General features: G+C 41.3%; 3 protein-coding genes across 4 annotated transcripts in view; 2 read left to right on the top strand and 1 right to left on the bottom strand.

Moving 5' to 3' along the window:
- Positions 1–5,577, bottom strand: part of LOC127001882 (uncharacterized) — a 102,880-nt gene extending 97,303 nt beyond the window's left edge. The window contains exon 1 of the mRNA XM_050867099.1: positions 5,435–5,577. The gene's annotated coding sequence lies outside the window, so the exon portion shown is untranslated. The remainder of the gene's footprint in view (positions 1–5,434) is intronic.
- LOC127001894 (tau-tubulin kinase 1-like) overlaps positions 1–7,497 on the top strand; it is a 79,463-nt gene extending 71,966 nt beyond the window's left edge. For both annotated transcript variants that reach the window (XM_050867130.1, XM_050867137.1), the window contains exons 5-6: positions 5,541–5,642; positions 6,032–7,497. In XM_050867130.1, coding sequence (XP_050723087.1) covers positions 5,541–5,642; positions 6,032–6,241 — 312 coding nt within the window. In that variant the 3' untranslated portion in view covers positions 6,242–7,497. The remainder of the gene's footprint in view (positions 1–5,540; positions 5,643–6,031) is intronic.
- A 3,997-nt stretch (positions 7,498–11,494) lies between these two features.
- LOC127001910 (uncharacterized) lies at positions 11,495–14,681 on the top strand. Its single transcript, XM_050867145.1, has 5 exons — positions 11,495–11,722; positions 12,247–12,408; positions 12,544–12,725; positions 13,003–13,162; positions 13,426–14,681. The coding sequence occupies exons 1-5, from the start codon at positions 11,511–11,513 to the stop codon at positions 13,859–13,861; spliced, it is 1,152 nt and encodes a 383-aa protein (XP_050723102.1). The 5' UTR covers positions 11,495–11,510; the 3' UTR covers positions 13,862–14,681.
- Positions 14,682–21,252: the final 6,571 nt, after the last annotated feature.

Here is a 21,252-nt window from a genome sequence, read left to right on the forward strand (position 1 = left end):
AACGAAGGGAAGGTTGGAAGGGAGTGAAAGGTAGGAAAGGGAAAAGAATGGGAATTAGGGGAAAAGAAGAAACGAAGGGAAGGTTAGAAGGGAGTGAAAGGTGGGAAAGGGAAAAGAATGGGAGTTAGAGAAAGAAGAAAGAAAGAAAGTAGAGAAGGGAAGGAAGGAAAGAGTAAAGCGAGAGGAAGGAAGGAAACCGAAGGAAAGGAATATAATGATAGAAGAGAGGGAACAAGAGGAAAGGAGAGGAGGGAGAGGTAGGAAAATAAGGCGTAGTACAGGATATGTCTAAATAATTATATAGGCCTAAAGGTGGGATCAATAACAGAGGAAGGGTTACGAGAAGGAAGCCTAAGAAAAGAATGGAGAGGGTTGAGCAATCATAAGATTCTTGGGAGTCGCGGCGTGAGGGAAAGTTTGACAAATTGTGTATAGGGTGTCTTGGGTGTACTGACGTGAGAGGAAAGTGAGGGTAGTGTAGCTGGCGCGATAACACCTGTATACCTCGTTCCTTTGCTATCAAGTTGTCTTATTTCACCTGTTTTCTGTTTTTTACTGTTTCTGTTTATAATTTTGTTTTCTGATTTTTTTTTTTTTCCTTCTCGTCGCTTTCTTCTGTTTTTCATCATCGTCGTCATCTCCTATTTCTTCTTCTTCTTCTTCTTCTTCTTCTTCTTCTTTCCACGTGCAATGCCTTTCCTTGTGCGTTTTTTGTCGTTTCTTTCATTTAGTATTTTTTCATCGACTTCTTCCCATTTCCTAATTATCCACCTCAAACTTTTCTACGTTCCTTCTTCGACTTCTTCTTCTCCTTCTTCTTTTCATCTCTCTCTCTCTCTCTCTCTCTCTCTCTCTCTCTCTCTCTCTCTCTCTCTCTCTCTCTCTCTCTCTCTCTCTCTCTCTCTCTCTCTCTCTCTCCTCCTGTTCATTCTCCTCTTCCTTATTTTCATTTCCTTCTTCTTCTTCTTCTTCTTCTTCTTCTACTACTTCTTCTTTTTTCTTTTCTTTTTTTTCTTCTCCTCCTCCTCCTCCTCCTCCTCCTCCTCTTCCTCCTCCTCCTCCTCCTTTTCCTCCTCCTCTTCGTAAAAGCAGACAACTGTGAAAACATGGAAAGGAAATACACCAGAGACAAAGAAGACCAAAAACGAAGAGAAAAAAAAGAAAAAAAGAAACGAAACAGAAAGATCAAAGGACGGGAGAGAGAGAGAGAGAGAGAGCAGGGTACGATAATAAGCTCGCTGCGTGTAATAAGCCAGATATAAAAGCTTTCTTATCAAACCTCATTCTCTCTCTCTCTCTCTCTCTCTCTCTCTCTCTCTCTCTCTCTCTCTCTCTCTCTCTCTCTCTCTCTCTCTCTCTCCGGCTCTTCATATACTCGACCTTAATTTTAGCTTTCATTGTGCACGTCCCCTTCTCTTTCTTTTATCTCTTTAAATAAGTAACTCATTTTTCAACACTTCATATTTGTCTTCTCAAATTGCTCGGGATGATTCCGGGAACTCCCCTTTTTCTCATGGCATTCTTTCTTTAATATCTTCATCTCTTTTTATCTTCTTCTCTTTTTCATCGCCCCTCTTTCACCTCACTCTTGTGCTTTAAACATTTGCTTATTTATATATATTATCATCGTACTGTAACCTGAGACCGTGTCCAACATATGATTTTATTTTTCCTCCAAAAGAGAGTGTATAAATAAATCATTGCATTCATAGTTTGCCTGATGATTGTGGAATGAGATATGAAGATGAAGCGTAGTATAAAGCCTAAGGAAGAGGAGGAGGAAGGGTTAGAAGAAGGGGAGGAGGAGGCGGAGGAGTTAAAGGAAGAAGAGGAAGACGGGAAATTAGAAGGGAAGGCAATAGAAAGCCTCCTGATCAGCTTACAATGAGGCTGCCTGTTTCAGTGATTGAGTTAATTGGACAAACACGTCAGTGACCTGCGGAAGAGAATTCTAACACTTGTGCGTACACATGACACCATTCAGTTCACTCCTGAGGCAACACAGTAACGGTCACTTAGATCTTTAGTTAAAGGAATTGATCGTCCTCACATTAACTAATTTTGCTGGTAGATAATTCCATTAGCAAAAAAAAAAAAAAATTCCTGCTGATGTTTATACTGAATCGCCTCGAATTATTTGACCGTTATTTCTTAGTTCTCTAGTTACTAGTTGTTGTTTTTTTCTTACAGCAAAAGACAGTTCAAAGGCATAAAATTAAGAAAACAATAATGAAAAAAAGCCCGCTCGAAAAAAAATTGAGGTGAATCCCTACAAAAATGGAGCACAAAAAAATGAAAATAAATGATGAAAAAAGAAATCTTAAATCCCCTAAAAAACGCAATCTTCGGGTCCGTCAATGCTCTCGGTAACACACAGTGGCGTCAATAGTGCCCCTTTTTACACTCACCATCCACAACACATCCGGGAATCCTTGATACACGACAAACTCCACGGACGAGAACACCGAAATTACATCAATACCGCTGAATACTCGCTACAAAACTCTCTCTCTCTCTCTCTCTCTCTCTCTCTCTCTCTCTCTCTCTCTCTCTCTCTCTCTCTTGGGCGAGCTCCTTGAATCACTAAACAAATGGGACACAAACACTGAATACGTGATATTATAAAAGACAATCAAATCCTGTCATAACACGATCATTTTCAACAAGTTCCTCAATGTTCCTTTAAAACCTAAAACAAAACAAATCGAATCAAATCAACCGGTCAAATCAAACTGCCTTCCCTTCTAATTATCCGTCTACCTCTTCCTCCTCCTCCTCTAACTCTTCATTGTACGTATTATTCCACTTTCTCCAACCCTTTCTCCTTTAATATAATACAGCACACCCGGAAGAACCACAGACGAACACGACAAACACCACCACTCTTGGGAACACGATCAGAAGTCCTCAAAAACACCGACCAACAAAACACCGAATACCTACAGGGAGAGACGACCTGGAAATAACCAACTAGTAACGAGGCTAACCGTCCTTTCTTTTGCCGGACTCCCAAACGTAATTTACCCGAAAGAAGGAAGGGTTTATTTTTTTCCCGCTCTCCCTCCCCTTCTGCCTCGCTTACTTTTTTTGTCCGGAGAGGGAGAGGGATGCGAGAGGAGAGGTGTGCACGTGAATGGTGTGAAGAAACAGGTGGCAGAGCGTTGGGGAAGAGGGGAAGAGGGAGGAATCAGGAAGGGAGAGAAAAAAAGGGGAGGGGGGAGGCTGCGACATTGAGAAAGGAAGGCGGAGAGATGGAGGAACAATTGGAGAGAGAGAGAGAGAGAGAGAGAGAGAGAAAGAGAGAGAGAGAGAGACTCATCCTCTTGAAGTAATAATATTGTTATAAACAACACACACAACACACCCAAAGCCGACCTGATTGTTGAATGAAATGGACGTGTTGGGCACAATATTGCGTCTCACTCTCTCTCTCTCTCTCTCATTATCTTTATCTCTGTTTCTATATCTATCTCTAGCTCTATCTACGTTTATCTATCTCAAAAGACAAGGAGGAGGAGGAGGTGAAGTAGGAGAAGGAGGAGGAGGAAGAGGACGAAGAAGCATAAACAAGGAAACACAATTGGAAAACAAACAAAACTTGCCACCACTAGCTCTCCGCCTTCTGTCCTTGACTAATGGAGTGGGTAACGAAGTGGCGGGAATGAGTGAGTGTAAACCTTATGGCTCACAAACAGTGCAGCGCCCCTGTCTTTCTCTCGCTTCGCCTAATACTATAATACAACTCTCTCTCTCTCTCTCTCTCTCTCTCTCTCTCTCTCTCTCTCTACCATCCATCCATCCCTGCACATGCACTAGGCTATTACTTGTGTTTCCTATATGATTTTGTTTCTATATTAATTTCACATATCAGCAATAGAAAAATCCTTCTGTAATAAAAAAAGCTATATACATTGGCTGATATCAAAATTGCATACGGAATCAATAAATCAGTTCACAGGAAGACAACACAAAGAATCATGAATCCTGACTTCCAAGCGAAAAAAAAATCACCTATTGCCCTAATTTTCACCTCCAAAAATGATATAATTACCAGTGAATAAATCTGTCAAGTAACTAATAAATCACCTGAACGGTAATAAAGCCATTTAAACCTGAAAAAAAGCAAATATATAAAAAACACTCACCTAGCATTAACTGCCCACAAAAATACATCTGTAAATTCAAACAAAAAACCTAAAGTAAGGATCTCTAAATAAATCATCCATATAGTGTACAGTGCAACATAATTGGTGGATATCTGCTACACATGCATGCAAATAAAGTATAAAAGAAAAGGTGAAATCAATTATTCACAAGCAAAAACAAGCAAAAATTGGCAAAAAAGTGAAATAGGCAAAGTTAAAAATTGGCATAAAAAAGTTAAACAAGTAAAAATATCCACATCCTAAAAATCTAATTCATTAAACCTGAAAAGAACATGTTTTTTATATGAACAGAAACAGTGAAGAACATTTAAAAGGGAGTTGCCTTAAATTTAAAACATATACATTCACTTATTCTTGAGATATATAAATAAGGGTTAGGATTTTGTTTTAAGTTAGGGGATGTTAATGGAGAGAAGAACAATGGTTTAATGGAAGAGGTACTGAAAGAAAATGGGGTTAGGGTTGCTGGGGGTGAGGTTTAAGAGGGCTACTCTAAAATTAAGGGAAAATGGGGTCAGGGTTGCCTTAAGCATAACACTTATGAGGGATAGCTTAAAATTAAGAAACAAATAAAAAATTACTAACTGATATAAAATAAGCCTCAAATGAAAAAAAAAACAGAAGCATACAAAAATGAATGGTAAAATAAACAATGGTGCCTATCTTAACCAAGGAACCATACACATAAATAACAGTAAATCACAGCATATGCAAGGAGATTAATAAGCATACCTCTAATATCAGTAAAACCCCAACAATCAAAGAGCAAGAAAAATGGCATACATGAAGAAAAGGGACATAAAGCAGAAAATAAAATAATTCCAACATAAACTGAAACCCCTACCAATCATATTCCGTGAACTTACCAGTCCTGCCACATCCAAGCCTCTCACACAGGAATAATCCTTCGCCAAGATTCCAGAATAAATCACACCTCAGGCAGCACAAGTGATGAGCAAAGCGTACATAACAAAAAGGTCTCAAACAAAACACAATCCACACACTAGGTAAGCCTGTGAGACTTTCTTTCCTCCCATACATGTAGTACTTCATAAAAACACCACGAGACTTCACACACGAGGCACAAAACATAATTCACAAAGAGGCTTAATTAAAGAGAAACACATAATACCCCCTTACTAAGACTGCGGGATCTCCTTTGCTCCCACATGTGTCGTAAGTAATAAGAGGTTACACGGGATAGAACATACAAGGAATAAAGCAGACAAATTAAACAGAATCAAGGAGAACATGACTGATTCACTTACCTAACCTCCAGAGCCTCCTGTCGTCCTCCTGTCGTCAAATACTGTAGGAGGTAGGAGAATCATCACTCATTTCTTGATCCTTCACATTTTTCCTTTCTCCCCACAGATTGTCACATCCCAGCCCGCCTTCAAGATCAGCCAGCCGGTCCGGCGACGAGGGGACGATAAGTGGCCTCCTAGGGGTACCTCTGAAGAACCACTGATGGAGGTAAGTACATGGCCGAGGTGTGTTAGGAATTATATTTTACAATCTCTTTACTCATGTCCCAGTTCTGCCACAATTTTTTCTCGTCTCATTTCCTTGTCATTAAATCAGTGAATAAATATACGAACACACTAAAATAAGTATACACCAATAAATACACATGGAATTAAGTTGTGTGAAGGAATATATTATCACACCAACTTTTTCTTCCACCTCTTCTGATCTATACTCAACCCAAGTTCATGTGTTCATTAAATCTTATAAATAAATACAAGAGCAATTATTCAGAGTATGACAGTACACATAAGCATGGTACCTTCTTTACATATGTCCCCTATTTTGCCTCGTCTCCCTTTTTCTTCTATAAATTTATCTCTCTCATCCTTCCTCAGGTTCGCGAGTTCGTCAAACCCAAGAAGGCCACCAAGGACTACTCCAAGTTCTTCGCACAGAACGCTCTCCCGCACAACTACTCCGGTTACCGCCCCCCCCCAGGCACTCAGCACTGGAATTCTGACGAGCAAGAGGTTCAACAAGGAGAGGAGGAAGAGGAGGAGGAGGAGGAAGAAGAAGATGAGGAGGAGGAGGAGGAGGAGGAGTAAAATGCATCCTATAAATATATTGCTACAAATCAATGCCCACGACATCCACATTCTACCCTGATGTTTTGTTTTCAATTCTATCCTGAGTTAGACTTCATTTGATGAACAGACGGACGGAGGGGTGGATGCATAGCTGGATGGATGGATAGATGAGAAGAGAATTAAGGCAATCTTGCCCGACTTACTTTTTCATCATCACAATCCTTATCCCACCTCAGAATGTGATTGTTGTTAAAAAAAGTTTTTGGAACAAACATCCCCTCAATTCTCCTCACCTTGCCACCACCACCATGTGTTCTTTCAGAAGAGGAGAAGAAGGAGACTAATAACATACAGATGCTGATATAATCTGTAGCCTTGTCAGCACTTAGCTAATTAATTCATTCAGCTGACTTTTATTCTAATCAATACTCTTCAGCATATCAAGAGTTCTACTTAAACAGAGGACCTATTAATTTCTTTATAATATGCACTATTTTCTTTAAAAGAAAACTAGCATTATTTTGTTTCCTTGTTCTTAGCTCACTTGCAAAGAAATTATGAAGGATTACTAAAGTCCGTCCAGCTCGTGAGATAAATTTCGTAGAGTTCTTGACGCAATCCCAGTACAGTTCATCTTGTTGCAAGGAACAACGAATAATTTTGTTCAGAAGCCTGTAAGTTTCAGTCACTCCTCGCTCTCTTTTGTGTCAGTGGTTGCAACGCAGACTACCCAAATGTATCGACCGATGTCACATTACAAAGTCGCAGTACTGCCGATATTTTGGTTGCTATAGCATATATAATGCCAGGAACTGTTATGCAGACAGTGTTCATATTTAAAATGAATATATATGTACACCATTTTCTTCTCTTTTATGTTTTGTTTCTTGTTGAATCACTCAAATCTTACACTTTGGCTTCTGATTATCATTAATTATAAAACTTGTCTAACCCATATCTTTTTTGATCATTTTCTCTCTTATTAATTCTTTTAGTAAGCAAACTGGTCATACTGGGTGATGGTGACCACTTAGTTTCTCATTTCCTTCTCTTTATTGCCACTTCATCTAGTGTTCTTATTCCTCCTATGTACACTTTAGAAGGTATTTTCGAGTGGAAGGGTTTTGCTTCTATCTGTATTTTATTTACTTGTCGCTATCGATGATCATTATAATCATTATTATTTTTTTAGCTTAATAACACATGATTCTGGATCTTTCTTTTAAGCACAGAACACTACACTTGTATATCAATAATAAAAAACAACAACAATATCACTGTTTTTATCCAGCCTCTGCCATGATAGAAATGTCACTGATGTGCCAACTGTTTCTATTTTCTATCATTTTTACTCCTCTGTACAACATGCCCTAGTAATAGCTTGTGCCTCTACACGTTACACACATAAACCCATATAAAAGAAAAATAATTACCAATGCCACCATGAAATACAGATAAACATATACTGACAAGCCTTGCCAGAAACAGAGCAAGCTTAGTAAGGGTGCCGACACAGCAAACAATGCTTGTCAACAAGTTGCAAAGAATTTTCTTTTGTAATAAAAACTTAAAACATGAATAAACAATATACAAGATAAAAAGGTCATGTTATAACTGCCTTGCTTTGACTCACTTTGTCTGGTCCTAGGCATAACAACCAACAAGAGCTGAAGAGACTTGGCAAAAAATGAAAGGAGAGAATAACCGCCACAGTAATGCAATTATGTGAACAGTTAAAGGAGCAATTAGGTAAGTCAGTATAACCAATGGAAAATAAATGGGGAAAGAGAAAAGAACATAGGTAATGAAAATAATAAAAAGAGGAAAATATGCTGGCAAAAATTCAGGTAGTGGTAGAGATAGGTTAAGTTAAAAGGGTTGGTAAAAAGTTGGTAAAAAAAAAGTAGAAACATGAAAATATAAAGAAATAAAAAAACAGAAAAATATGGCAAAACAATGAGGGAAATGGTAAAGGTAGTGGTAGTGACAGGTCAACTTATAATGATTAGGAGAAAATTGAAAGAGGTTTAGCAGTTCCAGTGGTAGAGCTCGTAATCAAGACAGTGAAAGAATGAAGCTTGTCCATCAGGAATTGAAAAGCCCAGGATGAACTTTAGTATATAATCATATATAGTGGGGCCACAGGAGGGGTATATGGAGCCTCCACACCTTCACTGTGGAGGCATGCAGAAACATAAACAGAGCAGTGTGCATGAAAATAGCGATAAAAGATTCAATCAATCATTCAATCAATGGGGGCATCCGTCAGGGGGTGCGTTGCCCCCCCCCTTGAAACATATTGCAGCAGGAGTTAGTTGGAGACTAAATGGGTACTTGGAGAGGCGAATTGATGCTCAAGGAATTGAAAAGCCTGAGAATATGATTTTTAGAATTTTCTGTCCTCTATGGGAGCAGCATTAACCTTACTCTTGCCAGCATTTACATACTTTAAATTTTATCCTATTACATCCTCCATCAAATTCATCATACACAATTCTTGGTGGCATTCTCTTATTTTCTGCTCACGAATATTGTATCATTTGAAAATAGGGGGCTACCACCAAGGACTGCTCCACATCCTTCAGATATTTTCACCATCAACCCTTTTAAAACCCTTCCATATACCTTTCATGGCAAATTCAGTGAGTTTGATCCCACAGTGCTGTTACAATCATCCCTGCTCCCTTCTCCTTTGTACAGAGGCACAATGATAGCTATTCTCCAGTCGTCTGGCACCTTACACTATGTCCATGCTAGATCACATACCGACAACATCCACTCCACAACTGCATCCCAATATTTCAGCATTTCTGATGTTGTGTCATCAATGCCAGGGACTTTAATACTTTTAACTTCCTTACTGTATCCTCTATATAACCCCTCTCTACTTCATTCTGTAGATATGGTTATCCTATATTCATATTTATTCCTATATATACTAAACCATTTGCCTTACTCTCTCTACAAAGTTTTTCTCCCATCTTTCTTTCCTCTCATCTAATACATTAATGTAGCACTTTCCAGAAAGTTCCTACTATCTAATCTCATCTGCATTTCATTTTTTTTCCTATTCCACACATCTTTTAGTATTCAATACACAGACTTTCTTAGTTGACCTAGTCACCTGCCGATCAACTTTCCTGAAGATTGTCAATGACATAAAAAAGGTCAAGATACCCCCAATCAAGACAACTACGTCCATATTGCTCTGCCAAGGTTACATGAGAGAACAACCTCTCTCCCAGAGAAGCCGTGGTGAGCTGGAGCTGAACTTGCAACCTTTCAGTCAGATGCCAAACAATACCCACTGAGCCATCCGGCCTTCAAAATACGACAAGCATAGTGACATGATGCCTGAAGATTAGCCCAGGTGTAGGATATGGCAGGAGGTGAGCTGCTGTTTCTGACCTGATGGACACTGGACAGTGGCATAAGTAATGAGAGGTTTAAGAAGTTCTCTGGTCATTGTCGTCACATGATTAGGGTTTCATATTTTTTGCATTATTCTAGTGTTTGCCCATACTCACCATATATATATATATATATATATATATATATATATATATATATATATATATATATATATATAAGAGAGAGAGAGAAAGCTGATAAAATCTGAAATGACGCCCCTGATACTCACCCCTCGCAACCAAAATTGGCTAAGGGGCCATTGAGACTGCGGGGAATGCGGTGGTAAACATGAAATGCGTGGCAAATGCAGAGTTTTTGAGATAATACAACAAAAGGTGGCCAACTTAATAGAAAGAACATCTACATTTTTTTTCATTGGTATATGACACATTTAATACAGTGCTGCATTAGATCTTCATTGTAAATCACATGTTTCTGGCATGCTTATCTAGTTGACATTCTTTGGCCGGGCTAGGCTAGAAAGTTTGAGTATCTGTTTTCCAAGGTTACATGTTTGGGTTTGGTGAGGGTACATAAGAGTAATATTTATGCCATATACTTAAGGTATTGGGTTGGGCCATGCTAGGCTATTTGATTAATTTTCCATTACCACTCTTCGGGGAGGACGACCGAGGCTGCTCCGAGAGGAAGCTTCGCTCTCTAAGGCCACGGGTGATTATACTCATTCCATGGTTCTCCATGTTTGTGTACCTATATGTGTATCACGAGGAAGACCTTAAAAACCTAAAGCATAAGTCTGTGAGAAAGCTGCATTATAATAGAGTAGAAATCAATAGTTGAGTGCGTACCATGCACGATGCCCCGGGGCAGGCGGCGGGCACGGCGCGGCGCTGGGGGCGATGTGCTGGTCGTCTCTCTCCGAGGACCGAGGCTGGCAGTGACTATTTTCTATTTCTGGTAAGTTTATCTTCTGCTCTAAATATTCATACATCAGATATTTTGATAAATTCTAATTATTTCATCTTTATTAAGAGATTTTAACCTGTGAGATATTTTAATCAATTTGGTGACTGCTGCAGCCAGGCGTAGAGCGTCACCCCAGCAGGCATGCATGGACCGTCTCACTTTAACTTGTGCAACTTTTTTTGTTTATAGATTTGTGCGTGCCAATATAATTTACCGAAAACAAATTACCAGTAGTTACTTACTAGTAATGGTTAATGGATAGGCTACTTATTTATGATGGGAGTAAGAAGAGGAAGGTCTGGGCTACAGTAAACATGATCAGCCCTGCAGCACGAGACGTGAAGCTTCTTATAAACGTTACAAAATTATTCGTTCATGGTTTCAAGAGAAATGTAGAGAGTAGAAACCATGCATAGCAACTTTTGTAGGGGATGACGGTTTACGTAAGTCTACCTTCTATACTGAATTTCTCTTTGGTGTAGTAAAACACATATACTACTGGAAGGCTAACCATGATAGGATTAGACAATCGTTTTTCTTTGTAATCATGTTAGTGATTATTTAACATATATTCAAGCGTTGCATATAGTAGCTATTGAGATATCGTGAATAGCGCTCAGTAAAGGCACCTTTGTTACTAATAATGTGAACTTCAGGAAAAGTCAAGTTCAGAGGTCAACAATAAATTAATTAAAACGTATGTGTGTGTGGGGGGGAGGAGGTTCTTCCTCTTTATTTATGATGAGCTATTATGTCACTAATTTATTTAAGTAATGAGCGAAAGGCTATGGAATATAGTTTTATTTCCATTCAAGCAACAGACAATAGAAATAAACATGAGCATTCAGTAATACAGCAACAAGAACATGCCCTCTACCGTCGGGAATCACATCCTTGGAGGGGAAATGAAAACAACAACTGGCACTCTGGCAGACGAGGCTTGGGAAGGATGGCGGCGGGCGGGGCGAGGCGTGCGGCGCTGGTGGCGGTGCTCGTGGTGACGGTGAGCGGCTACCACGCCCACCGCCCCCTACACAGCCTGCAATACATGCACCCAGACGGCGAGGGACGACCTGCCATTTCACAGGACGACCATGGTAATGAGGCGCCCGAGAGCAAGGCCAGGGAGCAGCGTGAGAGCGTTCCCGTGCGTCCCCGCAGGTAAGGAGTGGCCTCACCATCACAGGCGGTGCACATGCCAAACAGGTGTGTTTAATCATCATGGCAGTGGAAAGCAACAGGGCTATATGATTCATCCAACCTTATTTCTTTAGAAAATCAAGCGAATTCATCAATGAGTGTCTTCAGCTGATTCAACAACCTTAAAACAATTACCTCATTTAACATTCAGTCATTTACACATTTTCTTAATTGTAAAACGTCTACTGAATGTTTGTATACACTTGAATGTGTTTTCCTCGGTAAACTGTCTATTGTATGTATAGGTACCTTAGTAAATAAAATAGAAAATATATCAAATTGATTTTCTCATAACTTTAACGCTGGTGTTAGATATGCTTCATTTTTACTCGTAATTGATTTATGATATAAGTTTTGCCAAACAAAGTAGTGTGATACTTTAGATATTGCTATTTGGTCATGTGTAAGACGATTCCAGCACCATCACGTGGGATTTTTTTCCTTTTTAACCCCGAAAGATCTTTGTTATAGTTCACGCACACTAGGTACGTTGGGGATGGCCACATCGGAGTCAAGATAGACCAAGGAGCATTTAGCGGTGCATATTCTTTCCGCTCCTCCCTCATCGTGTGTGAGCAGCTCGTGTTGTTGCGACACACCTCCCAGGCCGGCCAGACCGTCTCCTGTACTTTCAGTGGCCGCCTCAAGTGAGCCTTGGCAGGTTTCTCTTATATGATTTGTGATATTGCCTTGAATGCCATCCACTCCTTTCCTTGCTCACACCAGGCCGTAAGTCTCCTGCCGTACCTTTCTCTTTCCTCATCCCCTCCCCCCCCTTGAAGGACACCCGAGGCGAGGGCGCAGCAAGTGGCCAGGTGGGGGCGAGGAGCCGAGGTCGCCGTGCAGTTCGTGTCGGTGGACGTGTTCATGAACGTGGTGCAGGAGTGTCTGCGGCTGGAGGAGTCCCCAAAACCCCCTCCTCCAGACTGGAGCATTCTGTCGCTGCTTCAGATCCGCTCCCCGGGTGAGGCCTAACCTGGGCGCCTGTAAGACTTTAGATTCCATGGGTGTGATGTTATACGATGCTCTTGTCAGTCTCCCTTACTGAGTGAGTTACAATGAAGTGTAGAAGCAATGGATTGAAATGCAATCGCGTAGATATGTTACACGGCTTTCATTTTCTCAAGTGCACCCAAGACAGAAAAAGTGACAATACTATAACCTTGATACAAAAAAGAGGTTTGCAGTGCAGTTAAATATATTTGACATGCCTGAGCTCACTGAGAGCGGGTATTTTTCAGGTACGCTGTGGTGCGGCAATGGCCAGACGGCGGAGGACCTGGCCGAGCTGGGGGCGTGGGGGCCCGTGGACCACTGCTGCCGCCTGCACGACCTGTGCCCCGTCCAGCTGCCGCCCTATGTGCGATATCGTGGGGCCATCAACATCACGCCCAAACCGCTGTATGACCCACCGCTGTCTCGACACATATGACACACATGACCTCAGTAGGCCTGCAAAAATGAAAGCATATAATCAATTGCACATATTGTTAGTTTACCAACCGAACATGAATTCCATGCATTAAATTCTAAACATCATAAAATTTCTTTTAAATGTGTCTACGCGCCACATAAATCAAACAAGTCTCGGACATTTGATTGCAGTAAATATTCTTAGCTCAACTTGACACCCTTGAGGTCATCAGTCCTTCTCCCCGCCACAGGAGTCACTGCACGTGTGACGTGCGCTTCGCCTCCTGCCTGTACAAGGTCAACAACCGGCGCGCCAGCTTCATCTTTCACACCTACTTCAACGTGCTCTTCCGCAGAGGCTTCTGTGCCACCATTCAGCCCCGCGAGCGACGTATGGGGTTCACCCGAGGCTTCACCCGCTTCTGGACTCATCTCATAGACTCATTTGATTTAATGTCTGACCCCGACGAGGAGGAGACAATTAGGAAGAGGCGGAAAGTTATTACATCTCCCAGCAGAGAGCTTACATCAGTGTCTACTAACACCACTCACGTTGCCAGTCCCCTTTCAACCATGGAGCTTACTCCGTCGTCTACCCAACCACCACAAACGATGACACTAGGCTCCTCCCCTTCCCCCTCCCCCTTCCCCTCCCCCTGCTCAGCATCATTCCCTTCCTCCTTCTGATCTTCATCTTCAATGTTTTCCGTTTCTCCCACCACCATTTTTCACAACGACAACGGTATGACCACTCTACAGACAAGTAAACAAGAACCAACTCATAAAAAAATTGAATTCACCTCATTGCTTCTGAAACTGATTTCTAACACATGTATTACAGGCCCACTTCCCACACCCCCTCTCCTTGATGTAACCCCTACTCCTTCACCAACACCTCCATTGCCTCACACAACCAAGACGATCGAAGCTCTACCACACACCAGGGAAACCGGGGATCCTCAGAGCCACAATGCTGAAAATCCTCCTAGTAAACAGCAAGGAAAAGTGGAAGCATCAGAACGCCACCAGGAACATGAGGCTCATTATACTTGCACTCACGTACAGGAGAGAATAGATTCATCTCGATGGTCTAATGAATCAAGTCGTGACAAAGAAGGGCAAGAAAACAACTTATTTCAGATAATACCTTTCAGGCGTTACTTGGCAGAGTGTGGTGTAGAGGAGGAGAATGGCCTCAAAGGAGACGAGGAAGAGGAGGAGGGAGAGGAGGAGGAGGGATCCAGGTATAAGCAACATTAATTCCTTATGTGATGCATTGATTAATAAATGGTGAAAGAAATCAAATCCTTCATAGACCAGTACAACCTTGCAGTGACAGAAAACAAGTAATTTCTTTTCTAACGAGCATACTTCCTCTCACAATAACAATGATAGCTTAGTCTGAATTTCGAACTGTTCGAAACAAATAATTGTCTGACATTGTATGCATGATGTCAGTCGAGTGAGCATAGAAAATTGTTAAATAAACATTATATGACTTTACCGATATCAGCGTTACTATCTTTGATGACCAGAGGCGAAAGCCTGATCGGTAGCAACGTGTTTATATCCGCAACACAACGAGTCAGCTTCGACTCGGTACCCGAAGCACTGACCGTCGCATCCTCCCCTTCATCCACTTCGCTGACCGATGCTGTATTGCTGCATGAAGATGAATTTAATTTCAATCAAGAGAAAGAAAATGTATAATATGTAGTTTATCACATTCCAAAGCTACGATTCCAGTATAGTCTCGGCTCGAAGAGGTTGACCATCGCTTGGAGCGACTCGAATCATTGGTATGCAGACAGCATCTCTCGCCACCGTGTTCGTAATCAGTGCGTGAGGAGGATGTTTCCTTCTATACTCTCGTGATAATGACTATTTGTGCGATATAGCGTGACAGATGCAGTTAAGTACTTCTGAAGATATGGCCCGCACATATGAGAACTGTAGACAGGTGATCTTGAAAATATTAGAGCTAGGAAGAGACAGACGTTAGTGCTTGTGAACTTTGGGTCACCACATCTAGTGTACACTGGTGATCTTGATTATCTAGGCCCAGATGAAGCCAGGGATTGTACAGTATTTGTGAACGTCGCCTAACGACATTTACGATGTATTAGAAGACATTCCTTTCCGTAACTGTGGGAACTTGAACGCACACCGCCATGGTGCCAGCCCGTCTTCGCAGCCTCCAGGGTGAGTGTTAACCAGCAGGATTGTGACGCATGATATTTTAGAATTTTCCTGTTATAATAATCATGAACGCTCGAGTCAGTACATTGAAGGATTCTTTTTGTGTCGCAGTGATGCATCCGGGAAAACCCTTCTTCTTCCAAATGGGGTAATTTTTCTTCGGACATACAGAAAGAAAAGTAAACCTCCTTTTACAATGAAAATAAAAACTATGATCATAATCTCCCGTTGTGAAACACTATGGTTAGAAGTTTTGAAACACTAGAGATAAAAAGTATGTTGCAATTTCTTTCCAGCAATTCCATCCACATGTGCGTGAGCAATGTGGCCTGGCTGCTCTCCACGACCCTATCAAGAAGCCGTCGTTGTGTACCATGGAGAACAAACACAGCCTTGCCAGAGTCACCGAGAGGCTCAATATAGACCTTAATTGTAGGCGATTACCTGCGGGTCTAAAATTGTCCTAGACTTTATAAAACCTTCCTATATTAAGCAGCCATGCACGACGGCTTGCCACAACTCCTGAGATCACCCCGGTAACAGGAGCTTGCGAATGAAGAGAAAAATAGCTCCCATCAAATATAATACGATAGAGGATATGCAAGGTTTTAATACTCAGTGAATCTAAAGTTACAAATTAAATGATTATGATGGTGAACACAAGTAATAATGGTCCATGTACCTAATTGTCAAGAAATCCAAATAGAACAAAATATCCACATGCCAGTCAGTCTTTTCGATAGCATATTGATTAACACAGTCACTCCTTTGACCCCCTCCACTAAACCTCCACCCCAGCAGCAGAAAAAAAGTGACATGCAAATAGGTCTCTGGTCACCGAGGCCAAAAATACTTGCGGACCGGGCTATATTTAGACAGGTAATGACGTGACCCCACCTGCCGGGCTACGGGGCTGCACAAAGAAAATTACCCCTTTATTTCTCTAGGGAAGTCCTCGGCGGCGGGAGCAGAGGCCGGGTCGATGCAGAGGTAACAGGACAATAGCACGTTTGAGTAAATGCCAATACGCTATTAATCTAACCTATCCATGAGGAGGTGTAGGATTAAGTGCACGATATTGTAAAGGACCGCCTGTGGGTGTGAGAATATAAAGTGGAGGTGGAGAAACGAGAGTAAAGGTGTTGAAGCGCATATGTAGCGGAGAACTGACAGGTAAAATAGAGGTGAGAGAGAGAAAAAAATATTGGGGGCATGTGTTTGTGAGTCTAGAAATGTCACGAGGAAGGAGGAGGTAGTGGAGGAGAAGAGGGAGAGAGGGAGGGATATCATAAAGGTAGAAATGTGAGGGTGGATGAAAGAGAGAACATATAAGGGGTAGGAGGAAGAAATAAAGAGAGGTAGCTGCAGAGGTGGAGAGTGGGGTACGGAGCTATACGAGGGAATTTGGTTGGAGTGGAAGGAATGAGGAGGGGGAGAAGACAGAAGAGGTTGAGTAGGGACATTAGGGCATAGAGACGGAGCTGAAAGAGGGAGAAATGGCTAATCAGGAGAAGGTAACGGTACTGAACGAGTGGAGGAGGGGTAAGTAGAAGAGGATAAAGCTGGGGAGGAAAAGTACAGAAGGAAGAAGTTAAAGGTAGCTGAACGAGAGAGGGAAGACATATTAAAGGAAAGGGAGGGGAGGAGGAAGCAGGCAAAGGGCGATAAGTGAATGGGTGAAGGGCTACTGATTGAGAGGGACGGGAGAAGGTAAAGGAGAATGAGAAAAGGGGAAGATGGGAAGGTAGTTAGGAAAGGGGGGAGAGGGATAAGTGTGAGGTATAGTACATCACGGTGGGGGTGGGTGGGTGGGGGGGAAACTAGTGGAAGTGCGGGTGTGTGGAGGAAGGTGGACGGCGTATAGGGAGAGGGAGGGTAGGTATGGGGTATATCACGAGAGGGGAAGGAAGGAAACTAATGTGATGGTACGGGTAAGTGGAGTGAGGGGGAAGGCGGTTAAGGAGGAGGTGGGGGGGTGTGGAGTAAGGGGGAAGGCGTTTAGGGAGGGGGAGGGTAAGTATGGGGTATATCACAAGAGGGGAAGGAAGGAAACTAGTAAGGTGGTACAGGTGTGTGGAGTCAGGGGGAAGGCGGTTAAGGAGGAGGTGGGGGTAAAGTGGAGGTGCATGGGGGGCGGTAAACTAGAGGCAGTAAGGGTGTGTGGAGTGGCGGGCCTTCGTGTGTCAGTGGCTACCTGGCGGGGTCGGGATACAGGCCGCGGCGCCAGGTGTTACGACGTTCCCACGCCACACTTGCTAACCTGCAGTGAAATTACACATACACAGAGCAACACGCGCGTCACAGTGCTGCTTGCTACCTGCCTCCCGCTGCGTCTGCTCCCTAGCTTAAAGCGTAGTTCTTTTATATTTTTCTTTTCTCTCCCATAATTCTATCTATTTCCGTTTTTTTCTTCATGGCCATCTCTGCTCATCTCTCCACACTGTCCCTGCTATATACGTCTTTTTGTGCTTATATCATAGCTTAAGCGTACCCTTTTTGCTTATTTTCCTTTCGTCGACCAGTATGTTTTCCGTTTTTTTTCCTGCTTAACTCTATTTAGCGTTACTCGGCCCACCACCTGCTTCCCTCGTCGTCTCTCCAACGGACACGCCCTGCTGCTGGCACCGCTGCTTTACCACGCCTTCCATTCAGCTTTCACTGCTTGTCGCAAGAATGGTTGGCAGGAGGAAAGAAAGACACGAAATTTACCGATACACTGAAACATATTATCTGAAGAAAAGTATGGAAGAAATACATTTCTCTAGCATGATAAAAGCTTGAAAACATGGTCAGTGTGAAAAAAAAAACGTATTTTACTGAAACATTATCGTCAGCTTCATTGCAATATAAAGACCGAGGAAAATATGTCGAAGTTGATAGATAAAACCATTAAATACAAATACATTTTCGCTGGTAGAAGGAAACGCGTTGCTGCATTTCAACTGATTGTGCGCTGCTGCGTGTACACATATTATGCGAGGCGATAGACTTGTTCTTTTTACCTATATTACAATGGTGTCCGTGGAAGAGGTGTTGGAGGTGTTGGTTGTGACAAATGTGGTGATAAAAGTGATGACGGTGAAAGTGATGATGTCAGTAGTGCGTGGTGTTGGTGGTGTTGGTAGTGGTGACGATTATGCACAACGGTGACAGCGACATCTGAAAAGACTGTGTTAACATAAAACTTCCTTATGACTACATGTGTTGTGTGCTCACTATTGCCGCAGTGTGTGTGTGTGTGTGTGTGTGTGTAATTGCGTGCGTGTGTTAAATCTTGTGATGTATGATTTTTTGTGGTAAACGGTATAGTGCGTGTGTTTGTTTTTGGTGCGTGTGCTGCCCTGTGGTGTACTGTGCGTGCGTGCGTGCGTGTGTGTATGTGTATGTGTGTGTGTGTGTGTGTGTCATTAGCTACATCGTTATTTGATGTGTGTGTGAGGGGGATGGGGGTGGGGGGGAGGCCTACTTTAAGCTGATGTGGTTAACTATACAAAACATTTCCATTTTTATAGTTGTGGAAAGTTTTTACAAATATACCGCTTCACTACCTTATTTTCCCCTTTATTATTTTATGTTTGCCCAGTAGTTACCTTTCGTCGTGTTTTTCCTTGGTTATTTACTCCTTCAAATTCATTAACTTAACCGTTGTACTCGCTTTTTGGCATTTATAGCTCAATTCTCTTACTCATCCTTTTAATATCGTAATAACTTCCTTTTCCTCTTTCTCCTCTATTGTAGCCTGACCATTTAACTTTTTTCTTTCCTCTTTATAGTAGCCTGACCATTTAACTTTTTTCTTTCCTCTTTATAGTAGCCTGACCATTTAATATTCTTCTTTCCTCTCTATAGTAGCCTGACCATTTAACGTTCTTCTTTCCTCTCTATAGTAGCCTGACCATTTAGTTCTCTTCCTTCCTCTCTATAGTAGCCTGACCATTTAATTTTCTTCCTTCCTCTTTATAGTAGCCTGACCATTTAATTTTCTTCCTTCCTCTTTATAGTAGCCTGACCATTTAATTTTCTTCCTTCCTCTGTATAGTAGCCTGACCATTTAATTTTCTTCCTTCCTCTTTATAGTAGCCTGACCATTTAATTTTCTTCCTTCCTCTTTATAGTAGCCTGACCATTTAATTTTCTTCCTTCCTCTTTATAGTAGCCTGACCATTTAATTTTCTTCCTTCCTCTTTATAGTAGCCTGACCATTTAACTTTCTTCTCTCCTCTCTATAGTAGCCTGACCATTTAATTTTATTCTTTCCTCTCTATAGTAGCCTGACCATTTAATTTTCTTCCTTCCTCTCTATAGTAGCCTGACCATTTAATTTTCTTCCTTCCTCTTTATAGTAGCCTGACCATTTAATTTTCTTCCTTCCTCTTTATAGTAGCCTGACCATTTAATTTTCTTCCTTCCTCTTTATAGTAGCCTGACCATTTAACTTTCTTCTCTCCTCTCTATAGTAGCCTGACCATTTAATTTTATTCTTTCCTCTCTATAGTAGCCTGACCATTTAATTTTCTTCCTTCCTCTCTATAGTAGCCTGACCATTTAACTTTCTTCTCTCCTCTCTATAGTAGCCTGACCATTTAATTTTATTCTTTCCTCTCTATAGTAGCCTGACCATTTAATTTTCTTCCTTCCTCTCTATAGTAGCCTGACCATTTAAATTTCTTCAATCCTCTCTATAGTAGCCTGACCATTTAATTTTCTTCCTTCCTCTCTATAGTAGCCTGACCATTTAACTTTCTTCTCTCCTCTCTATAGTAGCCTGACCATTTAATTTTCTTCCTTCCTCTCTATAGTAGCCTGACCATTTAACTTTCTTCTCTCCTCTCTATAGTAGCCTGACCATTTAATTTTCTTCCTTCCTCTCTATAGTAGCCTGACCATTTAATTTTCTTCCTTCCTCTCTATAGTAGCCTGACCATTTAATTTTCTTCCTTCCTCTCTATAGTAGCCTGACTATTTAACTTTCTTCTTTCCTCTCTATAGTAGCCTGACCATTTAACTTTCTTCTCTCCTCTCTATAGTAGCCTGACCATTTAATTTTCTTCCTTCCTCTCTATAGTAGCCTGACTATTTAACTTTCTTCTTTCCTCTCTATAGCAGCCTGACCATTTAATTTTCTTCCTTCCTCTCTATAGTAGCCTGACCATTTAATTTTCTTCCTTCCTCTCTATAGTAGCCTGACCATTTAATTTTCTTCCTTCCTCTCTATAGTAGCCTGACCATTTAACTTTCTTTTTTTTTTCTATAGTAGCCTGACCATTTAATTTTCTTCCTTCCTCTCTATAGTAGCCTGACTATTTAACTTTCTTCTTTCCTCTCTATAGTAGCCTGACTATTTAACTTTCTTCTTTTCTTTCTATAGTAGCCTGACCATTTAATTTTCTTCCTTCCTCTCTATAGTAGCCTGACCATTTAACTTTTTTCTTTCCTCTCTATAGTAGTCTGACTATTTAACTTTCTTTTTTTCTTTCTATAGTAGCCTGACCATTTAATTTTCTTCCTTCCTCTCTATAGTAGCCTGACCATTTAACTTTTTTCTTTCCTCTCTATAGTAGTCTGACTATTTAACTTTCTTTTTTTCTTTCTATAGTAGCCTGACCATTTAACGTTCTTCTTTCCTCTCTATAGTAGCCTGACCATTTAATTTTCTTCTTTCCTCTTTATAGTAGCCTGACCATTTAACGTTCTTCTTTCCTCTCTATAGTAGCCTGACCATTTAATTTTCTTCTTTCCTCTCTATAGTAGCCTGACCATTTAACTTTCTTCTCTCCTCTCTATAGTAGCCTTATCATTTAACTTTCTTCTTTTCTCTCTATAGTAGCCTGACCATTTAGCTTTCTTTCCTCTCTATAGTAGCCTGACCATTTAACTTT

Source organism: Eriocheir sinensis, chromosome 2, assembly GCF_024679095.1.
Source record: "Eriocheir sinensis breed Jianghai 21 chromosome 2, ASM2467909v1, whole genome shotgun sequence".
NCBI classification, from domain to species: domain Eukaryota; kingdom Metazoa; phylum Arthropoda; class Malacostraca; order Decapoda; family Varunidae; genus Eriocheir; species Eriocheir sinensis.